Genomic DNA, 16,881 nt, shown 5'->3' with positions numbered 1-16,881 from the left:
CGCCTGGCTGTCGATCCCCCACACGAGCTATCCAAGCAGGGTGTGTTGCAACATTCTGTCTCAGCGTCGAGCGTGTCCCAGATTCCAGTAACCGTAGGCAAGATGGGTGTTTTGACAGATGGGTGGAGGCGAAAACTAAAGCCCCTCCATATTGCTACTGCAGTGATAAAGGAGCTTGGCGTAAACAAGAGTGGCCTGAGTGGTCTGCACGGTGCAGCCACCTGGCGGGGCAGAGCTTAACTAGCCAAACACATAGCTACTATTGCTGTAACCAAGTGTAAAACATTTTAAACAACTAACAAGACAATGTGCTCACAATTATGTTCTTGCTGATAATTTACACCAGCAGCAAAGTAGAATAACACTTGGTTACTGCTACATTATTTCTGTGTGTTTGTCTGGTGGAGCTCTGTGACGCCAGGTGGGTGCATCGTGCAGGCCGTTCACGTTTGCGTCTCCGCTCATCCGGTAGAATGCCCAGTCCGCTTGCACTTGCATTTACCCGAATGCTACACACGCTAAAACTCTTTATTGGGCTGGCGTGAAGTGACGGCTGCAATCACGTAGATCCTAGTGCCAGTCGGATACCGGCAGTCCGGTACACTGCAGCCGCTCCGCTCGTCTGCTGCCTTGCAGAGGGACACGACGTCGCATCTTGACATTTCACCAATCACTACATTTGCAGCCCACAATAGAACAAGGGTCAACCATTGTGCTCACAAAAAGAAAGCTCGGGACAAACGCTGCCCACACAGCTTGCGTCAACATGGAACATGTTGTGACACAAGCAGACAACACTTGTTGCGTGCCGGAAGTGCTTGAGTGTAGGGATAAATTGTCATCGTGTATTCTCTTTACCTTTTGTATAGAAACAAATTAACCAAAATTCTAGCTATTAATAACTACATTTGTTCAACATGGAGTTGGAAAAATTATCGATGACACGGCCTGGGTAGCTAATCTGATAGCTCACCCAACTGACGTCATTCGAACCAAACGCGTCAATTGGGGCGTGGTAGCTGAAATCTCGGGGAAGTGGTACCGCTGCGATTGCTAGCAATGCGCATTTTTTGTATCCGATAATAAATTACATGCTTTATGCAGAGTGCTTAGATATGCCACTTAATGACCAGAAAAACGTACCCTAATGACTCAGTACATTTTACAAAATCATCAAAATTGTTTCAGGGTACCTTTAAACTGAGAGCATCGCAAGGTCAAGGTCACGCAAATTTAGTATCTTGGATCCAAATAGAACCACATAAATTCGGCGTTGTAAGAGAAACACTATCATGACCTTGGTGAACATGACTGCAACGAACAAATCAAGGAAAGCGTTTCGTGGGAAATTGTGCAAGTTCCTGAAACTCGTCGCCACAAATTAGACAACATTGCCCAGTCCTGTAGAGGGCCACAGCTTGTCAAGGCCACGATAAAGGTGCAGTCCTTACACAAGTCTCTATGGTATTTGAAGAATATTCGCATGTTCGAATTACGATTGGTCGATTCGAAGACTAAGTGGAACAGGACAATATTTGATTTGTTGTTCAAAAGCTTTGAAAGGACAATCTACTGGCTTGAATTGACTGAGTGTTTGTCTTTAGTGTCCTTCGAAACCTCTGCTCTGGGGCCTGCATTGTGTTGCAGGCAGTGTGTGAGGCAGCTAGTCAACTCTGGGCTCGAATGAAGGACAGGAATGACGAAGAGGCACGGATGACACACGACGGCTACCTCAAGCTGTTCCAGCTTCGACAGCCATCACTGGGTTCCTTTGATGCCATCTTTGTCGACGAGGCACAGGACTGCAACCCCGGTACAGTTGAACATCAATATTATGAACACAGATATAACCGTTTACCAGATACAGTTGAACCAATACAATGAAGTCAGTAAAATCAGCACTTTACTTCGTTATATTGAAACGCAACCTTTTATGCAAATAAATGCAGTCGCTGACTGATTTCTCTTTCACGTAAGGGGTTTAAACATTTTCTGATTGAAAAATCAATCACAATCAGAAAAAAAATTATTTTCATTCACAAAAAAAAAAAAAAAACATTTTGTTCAATTGGGGAGTCAGCGACCAAACATAGGGTTTCATGCCGTGTTGACAATGTCTTCAGATTGGCGGAATGAAGCAAAGTCTGCAATGTCATTGCGTCCACTTTAATGCTATTGCCCGCAGTGGGATGATCAGTGGACCGATCTCCACACAGTCCAATCACTGCAGCATCAAAACCCATCGGATGCAAGAATGCAAGCTTCGCTTTAAAATCACATGAAATCAAGGGAAACGACAACTGACAGCTCGCTGTTCCCTTGATGTATGAGAAATTAAGCAATATACCATATGCCGTTCAAAATTTCGGTAGCCATTATGCACTTTTTCTTGTGTTGGTTCTATGAGTTTAAAAAAAAAGTCAGTGTCGCCCAAAAGGCAAAACATTTATACTACCATCGAACCCACTTATAACAATATTCAAGTGCCACGAAAATTCCATTGTTATAACCTATAATTCCGGGTTGCATGAAAAAATCAAAATAGGGGGATGGCAGAGCTGATATGAGAAAACTATACAGGCAAGGAGGCCACTGCCCCTCTCCACCGCCTTCCTCCGTCCAGCTGCTTATTGTTTTCACTCGTTTAAATGCTTCCCGGGCGCTCCGATCGCGTGTAACAAGTCACGACCGTCGGCGTAATGCACTGCTATAACAACTGCAAAGAGGTGTCACGGGTGGCAAGCGATATGCGAGCACTGCCAAGGCATCACTTTGGTGGCCACAAAAAGGGCCTTTTAAAAATTTGCGAGAAGGCTGCCGCGGCAGCCTGTCAGCTTGAGAAATCCAGAAAAAACTCTGAGGAGAGATCGCCACCAGCATCTCACCACGTGCTTCTCACTGGACATAGGCTTTTCTCACTGGAGAAAAGCCTATGTCCGTCAGCCATGCATGCTTTACGCGAAGCTTGCCGACATCCTTCTCCAAGGCATCCAAGTGCATCCATGGTGTAGTGGAAGGTTACTCGCAAAAACAAAGCCCCGGAGGGACTGAATCATGTCGGGCCTCCTGTGAGTACAACAATGAGGCAGCCTGCCCTACCGCATCATTGCTGCTGTCGTTGCCGTTGCTATCCGATGCAAGCATGTTCGCAACGATCGTCTCATGGTTAGAAGCACTTAGTTTCCAAATCGGTAGCTGTGCGCTTTCTTTTCACCAACAACGTTGTGCATTGCCTATGATCAGCAGGTGAATCAGCCATCTTCCATTTTGGCGGCGAGTCAATCGAAGTTGAGAAACCGCGTGGCCAGGAACAACTTTGACACAACCAACAAAAACAAACGTGAGCAATTAAGCTGTTTGAGAACTGCAGAACTGCACTGAATGAGGAGCCAGCTAGCAATATGCGAGCAATTTGCTTGCAGCGCAGTTGGCGCGGTCCATTTGTGTTTCGGAGGGTGGGGCAGCATAGAGCTATGAGCGAAGCCCATTCATGTTCAAAGGGGTGGAAGGGTGACAGCCACGCGGAGATGGCTGGAAAATGAGTGCGCAGCGGCTGTTGGGAGCAGTGGCCCATCGTGCAGCGGCTTGAATTTCTCGTTTTCCTTTTTTCTTTTCAAGGATTTCGCATTTCGCTACCTTTTGGCTCAGACACCTAGCAGCCAGACTTCATCGTTATAACCGAGAATGCGGCACTGGGGCATTGTAGTAAACTGCTTATTTCACCATGGAAAACATACAAAAGTCAACGGTGCAGCAGCCTCTCATTGTTATAACCGATATATTGTTAAAACTGGTATCGTTATAAGTGCATTCAACTGTATAGCAAAAAATTAGATTAATGATGAAGCTTCGTAGTTGTATTGGCCATATAGATTGCAGCAAACCTTTGCTTACTAATTAAATTAATAAGCGTGGTGGCATGCTTGCACAGGTAATGATGAACAGATCTCACTTGATGACTGTAAACACTAACTGCCACAACCTGGCGTAATAAAGAGCGCAGGCATAGGGGAGCAAATGATTCATCCGCCTCTCACCTCAACACGTGTCTGAAACTGAAGACTATGTGACCTCCAGCACTTAATGTGCAGGGAGACAGCGCATGACCTACGCATACCCCCCCCCCCCCCCGCCCAGCGCTCGCTTATTCAACATTAATATGTGTTCACTTATGCATCCTTTGCTCATGGGACGCCTACGCGCATCAAGCCTTCATCCTTCTCGGCTCAATCTCACATGCCCTCCCTCACACCGAAAGCACATATTGTGCGGGGTACGATAGGCTCTTATTGCACTTGTACTTTATGCGGAAGATGACATCAAGAAGCTCTTATGTTTAGTAATAGTACTGCTACTCAGGTTTATAAGACACTGCTCCACTTCAGCGGCTGCCCTTGCTCTCTGTTGTGTGGTGCATGAGTTGAGAGGTGTGTTCGCAAGTAACCGCATATTAACATAAACTGCAGAAATGATTCTGTTGCGTGATTGTGTCTGCTACCCTTTGAGTCGATTAATTATGGCTGCATTGCTGGTGCCGTGTTCGTTGCAGCCATGCTTTCACTGGTGCTGAGCCAGCCGTGTGCCAAGCTACTGGTCGGTGATCCCCACCAGCAGATCTATGCTTTCCGGCGTGCCGTCGACGCCCTCTCCTCTGTTCCAGCTACCCACACATTCTGCCTCACACAGGTAACATGTCAATGACCATTACTATTACTACGTGCTTTTTTTTTAGATTTGTGTGTGCATTATGGGCCTTTACATGCATTGGGCTTATGCGCTGCTTGAATAGAATGCAGTTGAATCCACTTATAACGATCCCAGATATAATGATCTACCAGTTATAACGACCACATTCTAGTGCATTTTCGATTTTCCAACCCTGCCTATTGAAACTGCTTCCAGATATAATGAAGATTTTGTAAATCGCCGTACTGTTAAAACAAACGCTTCGAACCAGGTCACAGGAAAAAGAGGGCACATACAAAGTTCCAAAGCACAGAAGCACGACCACACTGGGCATACGGCAACGTGCACTGCACTCCAGTCTAACCGCGATGATAACATGGCCTTCGAGATGAGCGAGCAGCCACTGCACGTGGATTTCGGAAACAACTGACAAGGTCGCATGCTTTCAAGGCATACAGCATAAACAGCATGGCACGGGGCGTGCAATGACGCACGCACCGATTCAATATCTGACACTACAAAACCACCACTCTCATTTTTGTGCAATTATCCGTGCAACACCACGTGTGTTGTGCCTGTTTCAAGGATTTAGAACGACCATCTATGTCTTTTCATCATGGGAACAATGGCTGCTAAAGTGTTCCTTTCTATGCAGTCTTAGTCAGCGAGAAAACTGCATCACCCGCCGCCATCACATGATGTCGTGAAGGCTCGGGGTCACCATTATTGCCATTATCAGAAGATGACGGTTCGGGAAAACTTCGTTTGCACGTTGCAAATTTCTTACCACAGTGCACAGGGAAGTTTTTACTTTTGAACATTGCATTTTTTTTCGCCCGAAGCCACATAGATAGCATAATTTCTGCTCATTCGTAATGCCAAGACCTTCACAGAATGGCAGAATGCCGCAGTAGTTTCCGAAGTTTATGCTCCTGGATGACTAGAATGCTTCACTATCTTGTGCAGAATACAGTGATGTCCCGCTGGTAGTAAAATATATGGCAAACTCTGGAATAAAAAATGGCGGCTGCATTTGCACCGCATTCAGCTCTTTGGATGGATGTTTCTAACACAAGTTGGCAGCTAGGCGTGGGAACGCACCGGGAAGAATAATGGCACTGAAAGTCTGGTTTTTGGACCAAAGTGCTGCTGAATTGTAACTGCTGACGTCAGCTTCAATGCAGTTAGTATTTGAGCATTTTTAAGGCTAGTCCATATATAACAAACTACTAAAATAACAGCCACTTTTTGTGGAACTGTTGAGTGAGTTCGTTATAAACAGGTTTGACTAGCTTATCGAAGCATTTACAAAAGCATCTAGATGACTCGGAACTTGTAGGTTTGCCTGACAGGGCCCAGGGCTCCTTAGTACTTTAACTGCCAAGCCCAAACTGTACTCATCCTAGGTATTTGTGCCAATAACATCAAAGATGTGCCGTACTCCTTTAAGCTGCAGCTACTTCGGCATTGCTTGCTGGAGGTGAACCTCACTCATCAGCTTAGTTCACGTTATGCATTTCAGTTTCGGCACTTGAATGTGTTGCTGCATACATTCGGTTCCTTTCATTATCACCTGCTCGGATAATTACGCTCAAACCTTTCACACATGTTGATGGAATGCCTCTTTTCCAAAGCTGATGTGCTTCATTAATATATCGGGTACATATAGGAATGGTCAACTAGTATTAGTATAACATGAGAACCTTATTTGACTTCATTTTTGTTTACTTTTCTTATTTAACTTGTTTATTTAACTTGTACACAAAGCATTGTACATGACACTGATGCCAGTAATCAAATCCATGACCTCATGCTCAATAGCCAGAACCACTGCAGTGGTTAGCTTAAATGTCTGTGGATAAGTTGTTCTGCAAGCTCACAGACAAGGCTTCTTTTGTGGGTGTCCTTCAGCCTCTCTTTATTTATTTTTTCTACCGTGGTCAGTGTGAGTGCAATTTTGCCGGCGACTTTGCTGGACATGCATTGTTGCCAGCTGCTGGCTTCCACATGGACAGTTACTAATCGCTGGCATTGCAGTCTTTCAGGTTCGGGCCTGAGATAGGCTTCGTGGCCTCATGCGCACTTGAGGTCCTCAAGGGTGTCACCGACAAGACCATCGTGGGAACAGAGGCATCTGGTGAGTCCGAATCCATCATGTAAATTCTGGAGAAGGGGCTATTTCTAGCATTTAAAGGGGCCCTGAAATGATTTTGACAGTTGTGTGCAAACATGCAAAGTTGGTAGGGCAGGTCTTTCTGATCATTAAGAGACAGTTTTAAGCCCTCTGTGTAGATTGTGTAATTTATTATAGTGTTTAAAAATGTGCATCACTACTGATAGCAACAGCACCACTCCCTAAGTTTTTAGCCACCCCTTCCCACACTATGTAGTGTGGGTGAATGATGTCACAAGGCGAGTGACTCGATTGGCCACCCACGCAGCGTTATCATCAATGCTACAAACATGTTGCTTCATTAATTAAGCTTATTTTAATACCATACATATGCATGGTAGTTTGCGTAACATCAAAATAAAGGCACAAATGCAATAAATGTTCACATTTCTTTAAACCGATGGCCCACGTCTGCCTGAGAATGCCGATTGCCTGCTACAGCTGGGGCAGCTGCAAAAACAGCAGCCAACGGAGACCTTCTAGTCCGCAATGAAAATAAGTGCAGTGATGTCTTCTTTCTTGGCAGAAACAGGGATGGTACCAGTGCTGTACTAGGCTCGTACTGCATTTCAGGGGCATGCAGAAAGAAAACTACCGCGACTTCACACTTTAGAAGACTCGAGTGCTGCATGTCACTGTTGTCAACACCAGTCTCCTTGGCCAACACAGCGATCACCTGCAGTTTTGAAAAGAAAGGCACTTCCAGTGGCAATCGCAGATTTCACGTTTGTCAGAAAGCCAAGTTTGTGCATAATATGCCTATAGTGATAGCAGCAAAATATCCTAACTGAGATCCGAAAAAAAAAAAAAGAAATGCTGCGAAGGCGATTGAACGTGCCTTACAATGGAAGAAAACGTTCATCATATAGCTGCCATTGTGGGGCAGACTTTAGTGTAGTGGTACCACTTAGTGGTAGCATCTCTGCCTTCCACTTGGGAAGTGCAGGTTGCATTTCTGCTGTTTTTTTTCCTCTTTCTTTTTTATTTGTAGAGTAAAGAAAAAATTATAAATAGCACATTTCACCGCATTCACAAGTAGCAGCAGCTCTAGCCTAGCTGTGGCAGCTCTTGCTTTTACCGCTGACAGCTGCGAAGAAATTTTATGAGCGTAATATAGAGAGAATTGTAAACATATCTGTTAAATATTTACATGTTATCAGGCTATTATCAAAGCGAAATAATACCGGAGACAGGTACTTTATATTGCACATACACACGCAGAAATGCGGCGAATGCCTGTAGAGGAATCTGTCTCTTTTTGCTTCATACAGCGCAAGCTAGCGAACGTTGCGCACCATGCTGCCGCATCTCCTTTCACCATGTGAAGTTTGTCATTAATGTTTGCACCATCTAGCCCAGGCTCAACGAGAAAAGCCATGTATGAAAGATACGCCAGAACACACTCGGATCAGCCGGAAGTAGATATCAATTGCATTACCACATGAAAAAGGCAGGTCATAGAGATGGCTGCCTAGTGTAAACGTTGAGGTTGGGACGCCGTGGCTTGAGAGGAGGGTACTGTTTAACCACTCATAGCTGTTTTATTGTAGCATGCTGCCACGAAATTCTTGTGAGAAAGCATTTCTTGAAAGCTAACTGTGTGTCTATGCATAAGACAAAAAACGTTTCAAGAACCTTTTAAAGAATGTTGGATAAGTGCAGAAAGAAAAAAATGGGAAGACCGTATATAGTTAAATTGCTATATAAAAAAGTCAGTAAAATTTCCACTTTGCTTCGTTAATCAAAATTCTGTTATACAGTTGAGCCCACTTATAACGGCCCCACTTAAGACGAACGCTCGCTTATCACGAACAAGTCCGGTGTGACCGTCAAAATATACGTTTAGGCTATGGCGCTCGGTCTCAGCTACAACGAACGCCCGCGAGCCTAGCCGATCGGCTACAGCGAACGCCTTGGTGTCGCGGACCACTTTCCACGTGACGAGATCCGCCGACCCTGTGCTGTGCACGCTCCGAAAATTGGCTTTCCCGCGGCGTCTCGCCGGAGGCACGGAGGAGCGGCGACGCGGCGAGGGGATCGCCGCGATAACGAGAGAGAGAGAAAAAAAAATGCCGGCCCAGCACGCATCAGCAACGTGCACACACAAGTCGAAAGTGCCAGCTCATTCACCACGAAACCCCACTCGCCATCGTCGACGTCAGGGCAGCGGCGAAGTTTTCCACCAATTAACAACGTAGCACGTGATCACGTGCTTTCGTACCCCCTCTTCTCCCCCCCCCCCCCTAACGCCGCGCCTCACACCTCACACGACTGCGGGACTGTCTTTTTCTTACTTGTGGTTGTGCTAGCATTGTCGGCGTTGTTTCCTACTGGTGTGCTCCCGTGCCTATCCGAGATGGCAGATTCGCCGGCGTCTACTTCGACAGTGAAGCGAAAAGCTTTGGACTTGGCCACGAAACTGTTGATCTTGAAAGACCTTTCCCAAGGCGCGAAAAACCACGAACTGGTGAAAAAGTATGGTTTGTCGAAATCGACAATATCCACGATACTAAAAGAGAAGGACAAAATCTACAAGAGTGCCGCCACGGACTCCGCGACGAGGAAGAGCCTACGGAAAGCCACATATGCAGACGTTGAAGACGCGCTTCTAAAGTGGTTCCTTGATACTCGAGCACGCAATGTTCCCATCAGCGGGCCGCTGATGTTGTCCAAAGCAAAGGACTTAGCGTTCCTCCTGGACTTCCCAGATTTTTCTCCTGGCAATGGCTGGCTCCATCGCTTCAAGCTCCGCCACGGAATTATTTTCAAGACCATCAACGGCGAATCGGCATCGGTAAGCGACGAAGACATCAACACGTGGATGTCTAAAAACTTGGCCCGTGTATCAAGTTATGCTGAAAGGGATGTGTATAACGCCGATGAAACGGCGCTATTCTATCAAATGCTGCCTGTGCCTGGCAAAACGCACGCTATGAAGGGTGACAAATGTGCTGGCGGCAAGCACAGCAAAGTTCGCATAACTGTGCTTTTGTGCACCAACATGGATGGAAGCGATCGATGCTTGCCATTTGTCATCGGTAAATCAAAGAGGCCACGTTGCTTCCGCACATATGTACCAGTGCGTTACAGGCATAACTCGAAGTCGTGGATGACACGCGAGTTGTTCGCGGAATGGCTTATTGACTTTGACAGCAGCATGGCGAAGAAAGGGCGCAAAGTTCTTCTGATTCTCAACAACTGTACCGCCCACCATGTCCAAGCTGTCTTAACGGCAGTTGAGTTGCTTTTTCTGCCGCCAAATGTAACTTCAAAAGCGCAACCGCTGGACATGGGTGTAATACGGTCGTTTAAAGCGGCCTACAGGCGCCGTGTTGTGCAGCGGATGCTGATTGCAGTTGATCGCCCCGCTGCCAATGTGCCTCTGCAGGTCTCGCTGTACTCGGCGATAGAAATGATCAAAGCAACGTGGATGGAAGTGACACCCGAATGCATTCGGAATTGTTTTCGCAAGGCCGGCTTCGCTGACGCACCTGAAGCAGGCATTGAAGACACTGAACAAAGCCAGCCTGACGACGACTTGTGGCGACGTGTTTTTGACGCTAACCTGGCCGGCTGCGATCTTGATTGGCAAGATTTTGTTGATGTGGACGACGCTGCTGAAGTTGCGGAGTCGTTTTGCGACGAGACCGCCGTCCGGGAAGTGCGGGCATCAAGCGACGCCGAAGCATCGGACGATGACAACAATCCGTCGGAGCCAGCACCCGTAAGCGCGACCACAGCAGTGAGCCATATTGAGGCACTTAGAAATCTTGTGTATTTTAAGGCCTTGGGTGACGAACACATCGCAGCTTTGAACAAGCTTGAAACCGCTGTCATTGGGTGTGCTCTGACGAGGCAGACAACGATCACCGATTTTCTTTCTCAATAAATTTTTGTTTTGATTGATGTCAATTTTTGTGTGTGGCCCACATACCACGAACTTCTGGATAGAACGAACGAATTCCGCGTGACGCTCGGGTTTGTTATAAGCGGGCTCAACTGTATTGTAATTCTACCTTTTATGCAAATTAGTACAGTCACCAACAAATGTTTGTTACGCGGAGGGGGCCAAATTGCACTAATTTGCTTACTATTGGGCAATCATAAAAAACTAACTTCAATTAGAAAAGAAATATTATTTTGTTGAATATGAGGGTCTTCAACCAAACATATCGTTTCGTGCCATGTCGGTGATACCACAGCTTAGAATTACAGTGAGAATGCTGCAGTAAAGGCATATTTGCGAATCAAATTTTGAGAAATACATAACTGATCTCCAAAGCAGATTGTCAGCTCAAACACATGCACACATCATGCTGGGTGCTCTGTCCAGCTCAGAAACTTTGGCCATGCTGACTAAAATTACTTCATTACATCTCACAGAGCCGTTTCCAATGTTGAAGATACCACGTCATACTAGACTGCGTGAGCACCAAATAACCACCAGAAACTACCATCGAGCATATATAGCTGGCACACAACACGGTGTGCTTACCCAAGCCAGTCATGGGACTCAGCATGTATTCCTTACTAACACATGCATGCACCTGTTGCCTTCTGTCGCAGTAAAAGAACCGATATGCCTAAGAAGTGTACTGGCAAGACTTCAGAGCTATTTCAAATGTGCCTGTAGCTATTTGAGCCCTTGGGGGCTGTAAAAGACATGCATTAATTTATGAGGACTTCCGGATTTTTCTGACATTTTTGCGGCCCCTAGGCAGTCCAAGAAATTGGACGTTTTCTGTATTTAGAACCTAAATGTAAGGAAGTGTGTTTATACACAATTTCAATGTAGCAAACTTTCACTGCCGCCACAAAGGAATACCAAGGTAATAAATGGAAACATCAGCAGACGCAGATGGTCAAATGATTGAATGCAAATGGCTGCTTGCGAACACACCTCTAAAATTGCACGCTGTGTGACCAAGAGCAATCCCTGAAGCAAAGCAGTGTCATGTTCCATGTAAAGATCAAGTGCGATAAGATTCTACATGCCCCACACGCTCTGTGCTCTGTAAGCAAATGAAAGCATGCGAGGTTGATACGAGGATATTGGAGACGAGCTCCACCACAGGAAATGCTGGCGCCAACTTCGGCGTGACGTAGTATGAGGGATCACGTGGACACAATGGCTGCGTCGACTGCTTCGGAAGCAATGAAGCCAGCTGAAAACGAAAATGAGTAGCAGAAAGCGCGCACTGAGACGCTCGCCCACACCGACTGCCCAGCGATTGTCATAAGGCTTTGGTCTATGAACTTGTTGATGCTAGATACTGGAAGGGAAAGGCAACGATGAGAAGATATTAAAAAGAAAAAAAAACATGGCATATGCTCAAGTATGTGTTGGCACCAAACAATGAGTGTACTGGATTAAGAAAAAAGAAGCAACGGGAAATTGCTCTCTGAGAAGATTGGTAAACATACGATGTGATTCAACTTGAGAAATAATGATATTGAAATTTCCAAGAATTTAGGGGAAAAGAAAAAACATTCAGTCGTCGCAATGGCACATTACAAGTTGCCATAGGCGTTGAAGTTCCTAGTTATAACGAAATTATTTTTGAACAGCTCTGATAGCATCCACGCAACAATGGTTGCTGTGTACTCTCAAATACTCATATGTTGTGGCCTAAAGCTCACGGCACGATGCGAAAACACGCACGCAGCGAAAGTGAAACGTTGGTTGCGGACATGCATGCAGACGCGCAGTCGGTCGCTGCAAGCCCGTGTGATTGCAGCATTGAGGCTTCATTCTGTTATGGAGGAGGAGGAGGAGGAAAGAACTTTATTGTGTGCCCTGTGAGTTGGTGGGGAGGGCCAAAGGCCCCGCCTAGGTGACGGCCAGGAGTTCGTGGGTCCTGGCGGCACCCTCGGCCCGCTGGACGGCCCATAGTTGATCCTCGAGGGCGGGGCTGAGCAGCGCGGCTTCCCAGCGCGTGCGAAGTCTGCTGCTAGAGGCAGCGTTTTCTTTATTGTTATTTATCCCTCGGCATTCCCATAATATATGCTCCAGAGTGGCTCTGGATTCACATGTTTTGCATTTGTCCATAGGATATACATCCGGATATATGATGTGCGAGAGCGCAGGATTCGGATACGTCCTATTATGTTCCACTTAGTTATACAGACAGCCCACAATAAGAACAAATTTCACATACTTTGCTTTTACCAACTGCCGACCTTTCATGCAAGAAGCCGGTTTGAGGGATTATATCGCGGCAACTATGCACAGTGGGCATTCACTGTATGTATTCGGTTAAAAGATAGTGTCTGTAAACCATACTGTGTTTTCTGTTTGCCCAAGATTATTATTTTGACAGTAAAAAAACTTCCGTCTTTTCGAGAGTACTTACAGAAATGTCCACGAGGGCTCCCACGTGGTGTTTTTTATTGAACGCTGACAGCCAAACCTATGAGGAGTGCGCCGTATTATCCCTCATACTACGACAGCAAGGTGCTTCCAACAGATGGTGACTCCGTAAGTCCTCACCACCCATAGGTTTGATGAGTGCCATCTTCCCGTGTGGGCAAGGGGGAAAGGGGGAGGGGAGCAAGCTCACAGTAACGCAATCAAGCATTCGAGAAGGGAGGGGGGGAGGAAGTGTCGGACAGGTTGGTGCACGTCTTCTTCTTTAGCGCAGCTGTGGTTACGCATGGCTGTCAGCGCAGCTGAGTGCATAGGCAGACCACATGCCCTGTTTTAGAGGTTATCTGCTGCTTGTGCAAAAATTGGGCATGCTGAGATGACGTAGCATCGTGTGCACTGCCTTTCTACGCACTTAGTACTGGAGGTTGCGTAATCTCGAGTTTCAGATGCGCATTGAAGCGAGAGGCAGATGCAGCATTCGCTCCCTTGCACACTTTCACTTGCACCAAAAGCACACAGTGTGTGGGGCGCAATAGGATCTTATCGCACTTGGACTTCTTGTGGAACATGATGCAGCTCCACTTCAACAGTCGCTCTTGTTGCGCGGCGCACAGTTTGAGAGGTGCGTTTGCAAGCAGCTGATTGTGATGCAATCACTTGACCGTATGCGCATGCAGAAGTTTCCATTTATTGTCTCAGCATTCCTTTGTAGCGGCAGTGAAATTTCGTTATATCGAAATCGAATACAAACACACTTCATTATATTGATGTTCTAAATGCATAGTGTTCTATGGACAAGAGGTTATGAAAAATAAATTACTTTGTTATATCGAGAATTCCGTTATATTGAAGTTAGCTATATCGAGGTTTACCTGCGTATCCGTTACTTCATTACAGTCGCCGACCGTTTATTCGGACCTCACGGGGACTGCGGAAATGTCCGAATAAACAGGTGTCCGAAAAAGCAGATTAAGAAAAAAAAATGACATCCTTTATTTCCACGCACTTATTTGGGCTCGGCAGTAGGCTTCAAGAAATCGTGAATGCGCCGATGCACGCTGTTCTGTTTACGCACAATCAGATAAGCCTGAATCTCGGAGAGGGTCGTACGGTCACTATAGGCTGCTGAAAGCACAGTCACTGTTTGTGCACGCTCCGCATGCGACGGCAGCGTAGCACATGGTGCGTCATCTTCCGACTCGGAGTCATCGTCCGGCGGTGCAGCAGAAACCTGACGAATGATCTCGCCGTCGTCGAGTTTTGCGCATGTCAGTGCAGCAGTGTCAGCACCTGTGAAACTGTCAAATGAGACGGTGTCCGGAATCGCAATGCAACCACTGCACAGGTCTCGGCAGAACATTTTCCGCGTCAGTAGGGAGCACATCGGAAGGCGACAAATCTTAGGCCTCCCGGCACCCGCTTGCCGGCATTCCCCAGCGAAGTCTGCACGGGCACTGTCGGCGCCATTAGACACTTGACGCAATGTTTCCGTACGCCGCGTTGGATCATCGAAACCTCGACACAGCACACAAAGCAAACACCACCGTGCCAACACCAGTCGCACAAACGAAAAACGTGGCCTGCTCGCAGCGTCGTGCGCAAAGAAACAAATCAGCTACTGGATTGTCTTGACATGGCTTACTAAGCTGAAACCGGAACTGCTGTAGAGTCACTCTATCGAACCAGGCAGAAACGATGATGATGAGCAGGGATTTCCAGTAGCGCCACTTCAAGGGGCAGCAAGGAGGCTCTGTTCAAAACAAAAATGGTGTTCAGCAAGTCGAACTATGCGCCAGTCATAGTCGGTGCATGATGCTCTCGATCGAGTTGGCTCAAGGAGTGTCCGAAAAATCAGACGAGAGGTTGCAACGTGTCCGAACTTTCGGCAGTTGTTATACATTATGGTCTATGGGGAGAATGGTGGTGCCGCGAAGCAGACCGAATAATCGAGCATGTCCGAATTTTCGGAGTCCGGAAAATCGGTCAGCGACTGTATATCCATTATTGTCATTTACCGCAATATATGCTCAATGGGGTGCGCAGTTGTAAACATGAAAGTAAGATTGCATTGCGGCCCACGGATTCGCTACACGGCCATGCATGCAATGAAATTTAAATAAAACAACAACAGCAAATTATGAACCCAGAAAATGGAGGTAAGCGAAGCTTGTCCTGCGTTCATCTGACCTTCGTCACGGTTAAGTAATCCACAGGTAACGATGCCGGATGGCTTTCGCCTCCTGCTCCCTCAGCTCGGGATCTTTTTCTCGTTGCTGTAGGATTGCCTGAGCTTCAGTGGCTCTAAAGACGTGTTCATAGTCTGATGTTATTGGCGCGCGTTGAAATTGCTGCGCAGAAGCCTGACTTTGTGAAATTCCGATGAGTAATTCCTGCATCATGAGAATGCTCCCACACACCCGGTCTTTGGCCTCAGTACAGACTACCTTGACCCACAGGCCCTATTCATCAGGTTTGGCTCCTGCGGACTTTTTCCTATTTCGTTAAATGAAAAGGGACTTGAAAGTCAAGCGTTTTGCCTATGTCGACGAAGTCAAACACAATGTCACGACGACGCTAGCAGATATAAAAGAGACCGTATTTGCAATGTGCTTCCAGCAATAGAATTAACATTTGGACAAGTGCATTAGTACTAAGGGAGAGTACTTTGAAGGTGATTAGAGTTGTATAGAAAAAAAAAAATTTCCATGCTTTTTATCAGGAAATTCCAGTTATTCTTGGATCCCCCTTCGTATGAGTTCGCGTCCACATTGACTATGTTGCAAGCTATCCGCACTATTCCACGTGCACATGACTTGCTCCACAAATTACCAAAGCTCTACAAGACGCTTCCAGCAGTCATTGCTAGAGCACAGCGTATGTGCACTTGATTCATAAAAGAAGGGGCATTGTGATGTTTTCATTCATTTCTCCTTAAAGGCCCGAAGGTATTACATAAGGGGGGACATAAAGACATGGTGAACTTCAATGATTTGAACAAAAATGCAAAACATACAGCAGAAATACAGTCAGTAAAGTAAAAGATACAATTGATAATACCTTGAAAATATAAAGGTAAACAGTAGAAAAAAGAATCAAGGCAGGCAGATATTTATTAAGATGTGTTAGTGTAGGGAGGTTGTCGTCTGAGGCTGTGTAGTGCATTCTTAGTTTTTCGCGGAATTCTTCGCGTTCGGTGTATGCCACTATGTGTTCTGGGAGGGAATTCCACAACACTATTGCATTAAAGATCAGTTCGTATATGCCGTGTGGCCATTTACACGCATTATATTGCATTAGTATGGCTGAGTTGAGAGGATGCTTTATGTTGTGGTTTTAGTAGCATGTGGCATGATTTTGGGTGATAGAAGAAGGAGTGGAGCAGGCAAAGGCGAGATATGACATAGGGTGATGCTAGCGGTGACAGACTAAGTGGTTGCTTGAGTGATGAAACACTGACGTAAGATGAGTAGTTTGAGGTGATTAAGCGAGCGGACCAGTTCCGGATCGATTCCAAATGCACGGTTAGATATGCTTGTGAGGGATGCCACGATGCATATTCAAGTTTTGGACGGACAAACGTTAGGAATGCCAGTTTTTTAACCTGTTGTGATGCAGAGCCAAGATTATGACGTAAATAGCCCAGCATTTGTGAAGC

The 16,881-nt window shown here is 46.2% G+C and overlaps 2 protein-coding genes across 2 annotated transcripts in view; both read left to right on the top strand.

The window, feature by feature from the left end:
• The window catches only part of LOC126522243 (F-box DNA helicase 1-like), a 135,822-nt gene that overhangs the window by 81,162 nt on the left and 37,779 nt on the right, over nucleotides 1–16,881 (top strand). The window contains exons 11-13 of the mRNA XM_055066347.2: nucleotides 1,648–1,813; nucleotides 4,550–4,686; nucleotides 6,724–6,823. Coding sequence (XP_054922322.1) covers nucleotides 1,648–1,813; nucleotides 4,550–4,686; nucleotides 6,724–6,823 — 403 coding nt within the window. The remainder of the gene's footprint in view (nucleotides 1–1,647; nucleotides 1,814–4,549; nucleotides 4,687–6,723; nucleotides 6,824–16,881) is intronic.
• On the top strand, nucleotides 9,117–10,748 carry LOC140218884 (tigger transposable element-derived protein 6-like). Its single transcript, XM_072288591.1, has one exon. The coding sequence runs from the start codon at nucleotides 9,216–9,218 to the stop codon at nucleotides 10,746–10,748; it is 1,533 nt and encodes a 510-aa protein (XP_072144692.1). The 5' UTR covers nucleotides 9,117–9,215.

Source organism: Dermacentor andersoni, chromosome 6, assembly GCF_023375885.2.
Source record: "Dermacentor andersoni chromosome 6, qqDerAnde1_hic_scaffold, whole genome shotgun sequence".
NCBI lineage: Eukaryota > Metazoa > Arthropoda > Arachnida > Ixodida > Ixodidae > Dermacentor > Dermacentor andersoni.
The sequence above is the reverse complement of the archived record's forward strand: the minus strand, read 5'-3'. Positions and strand labels throughout refer to the sequence as shown.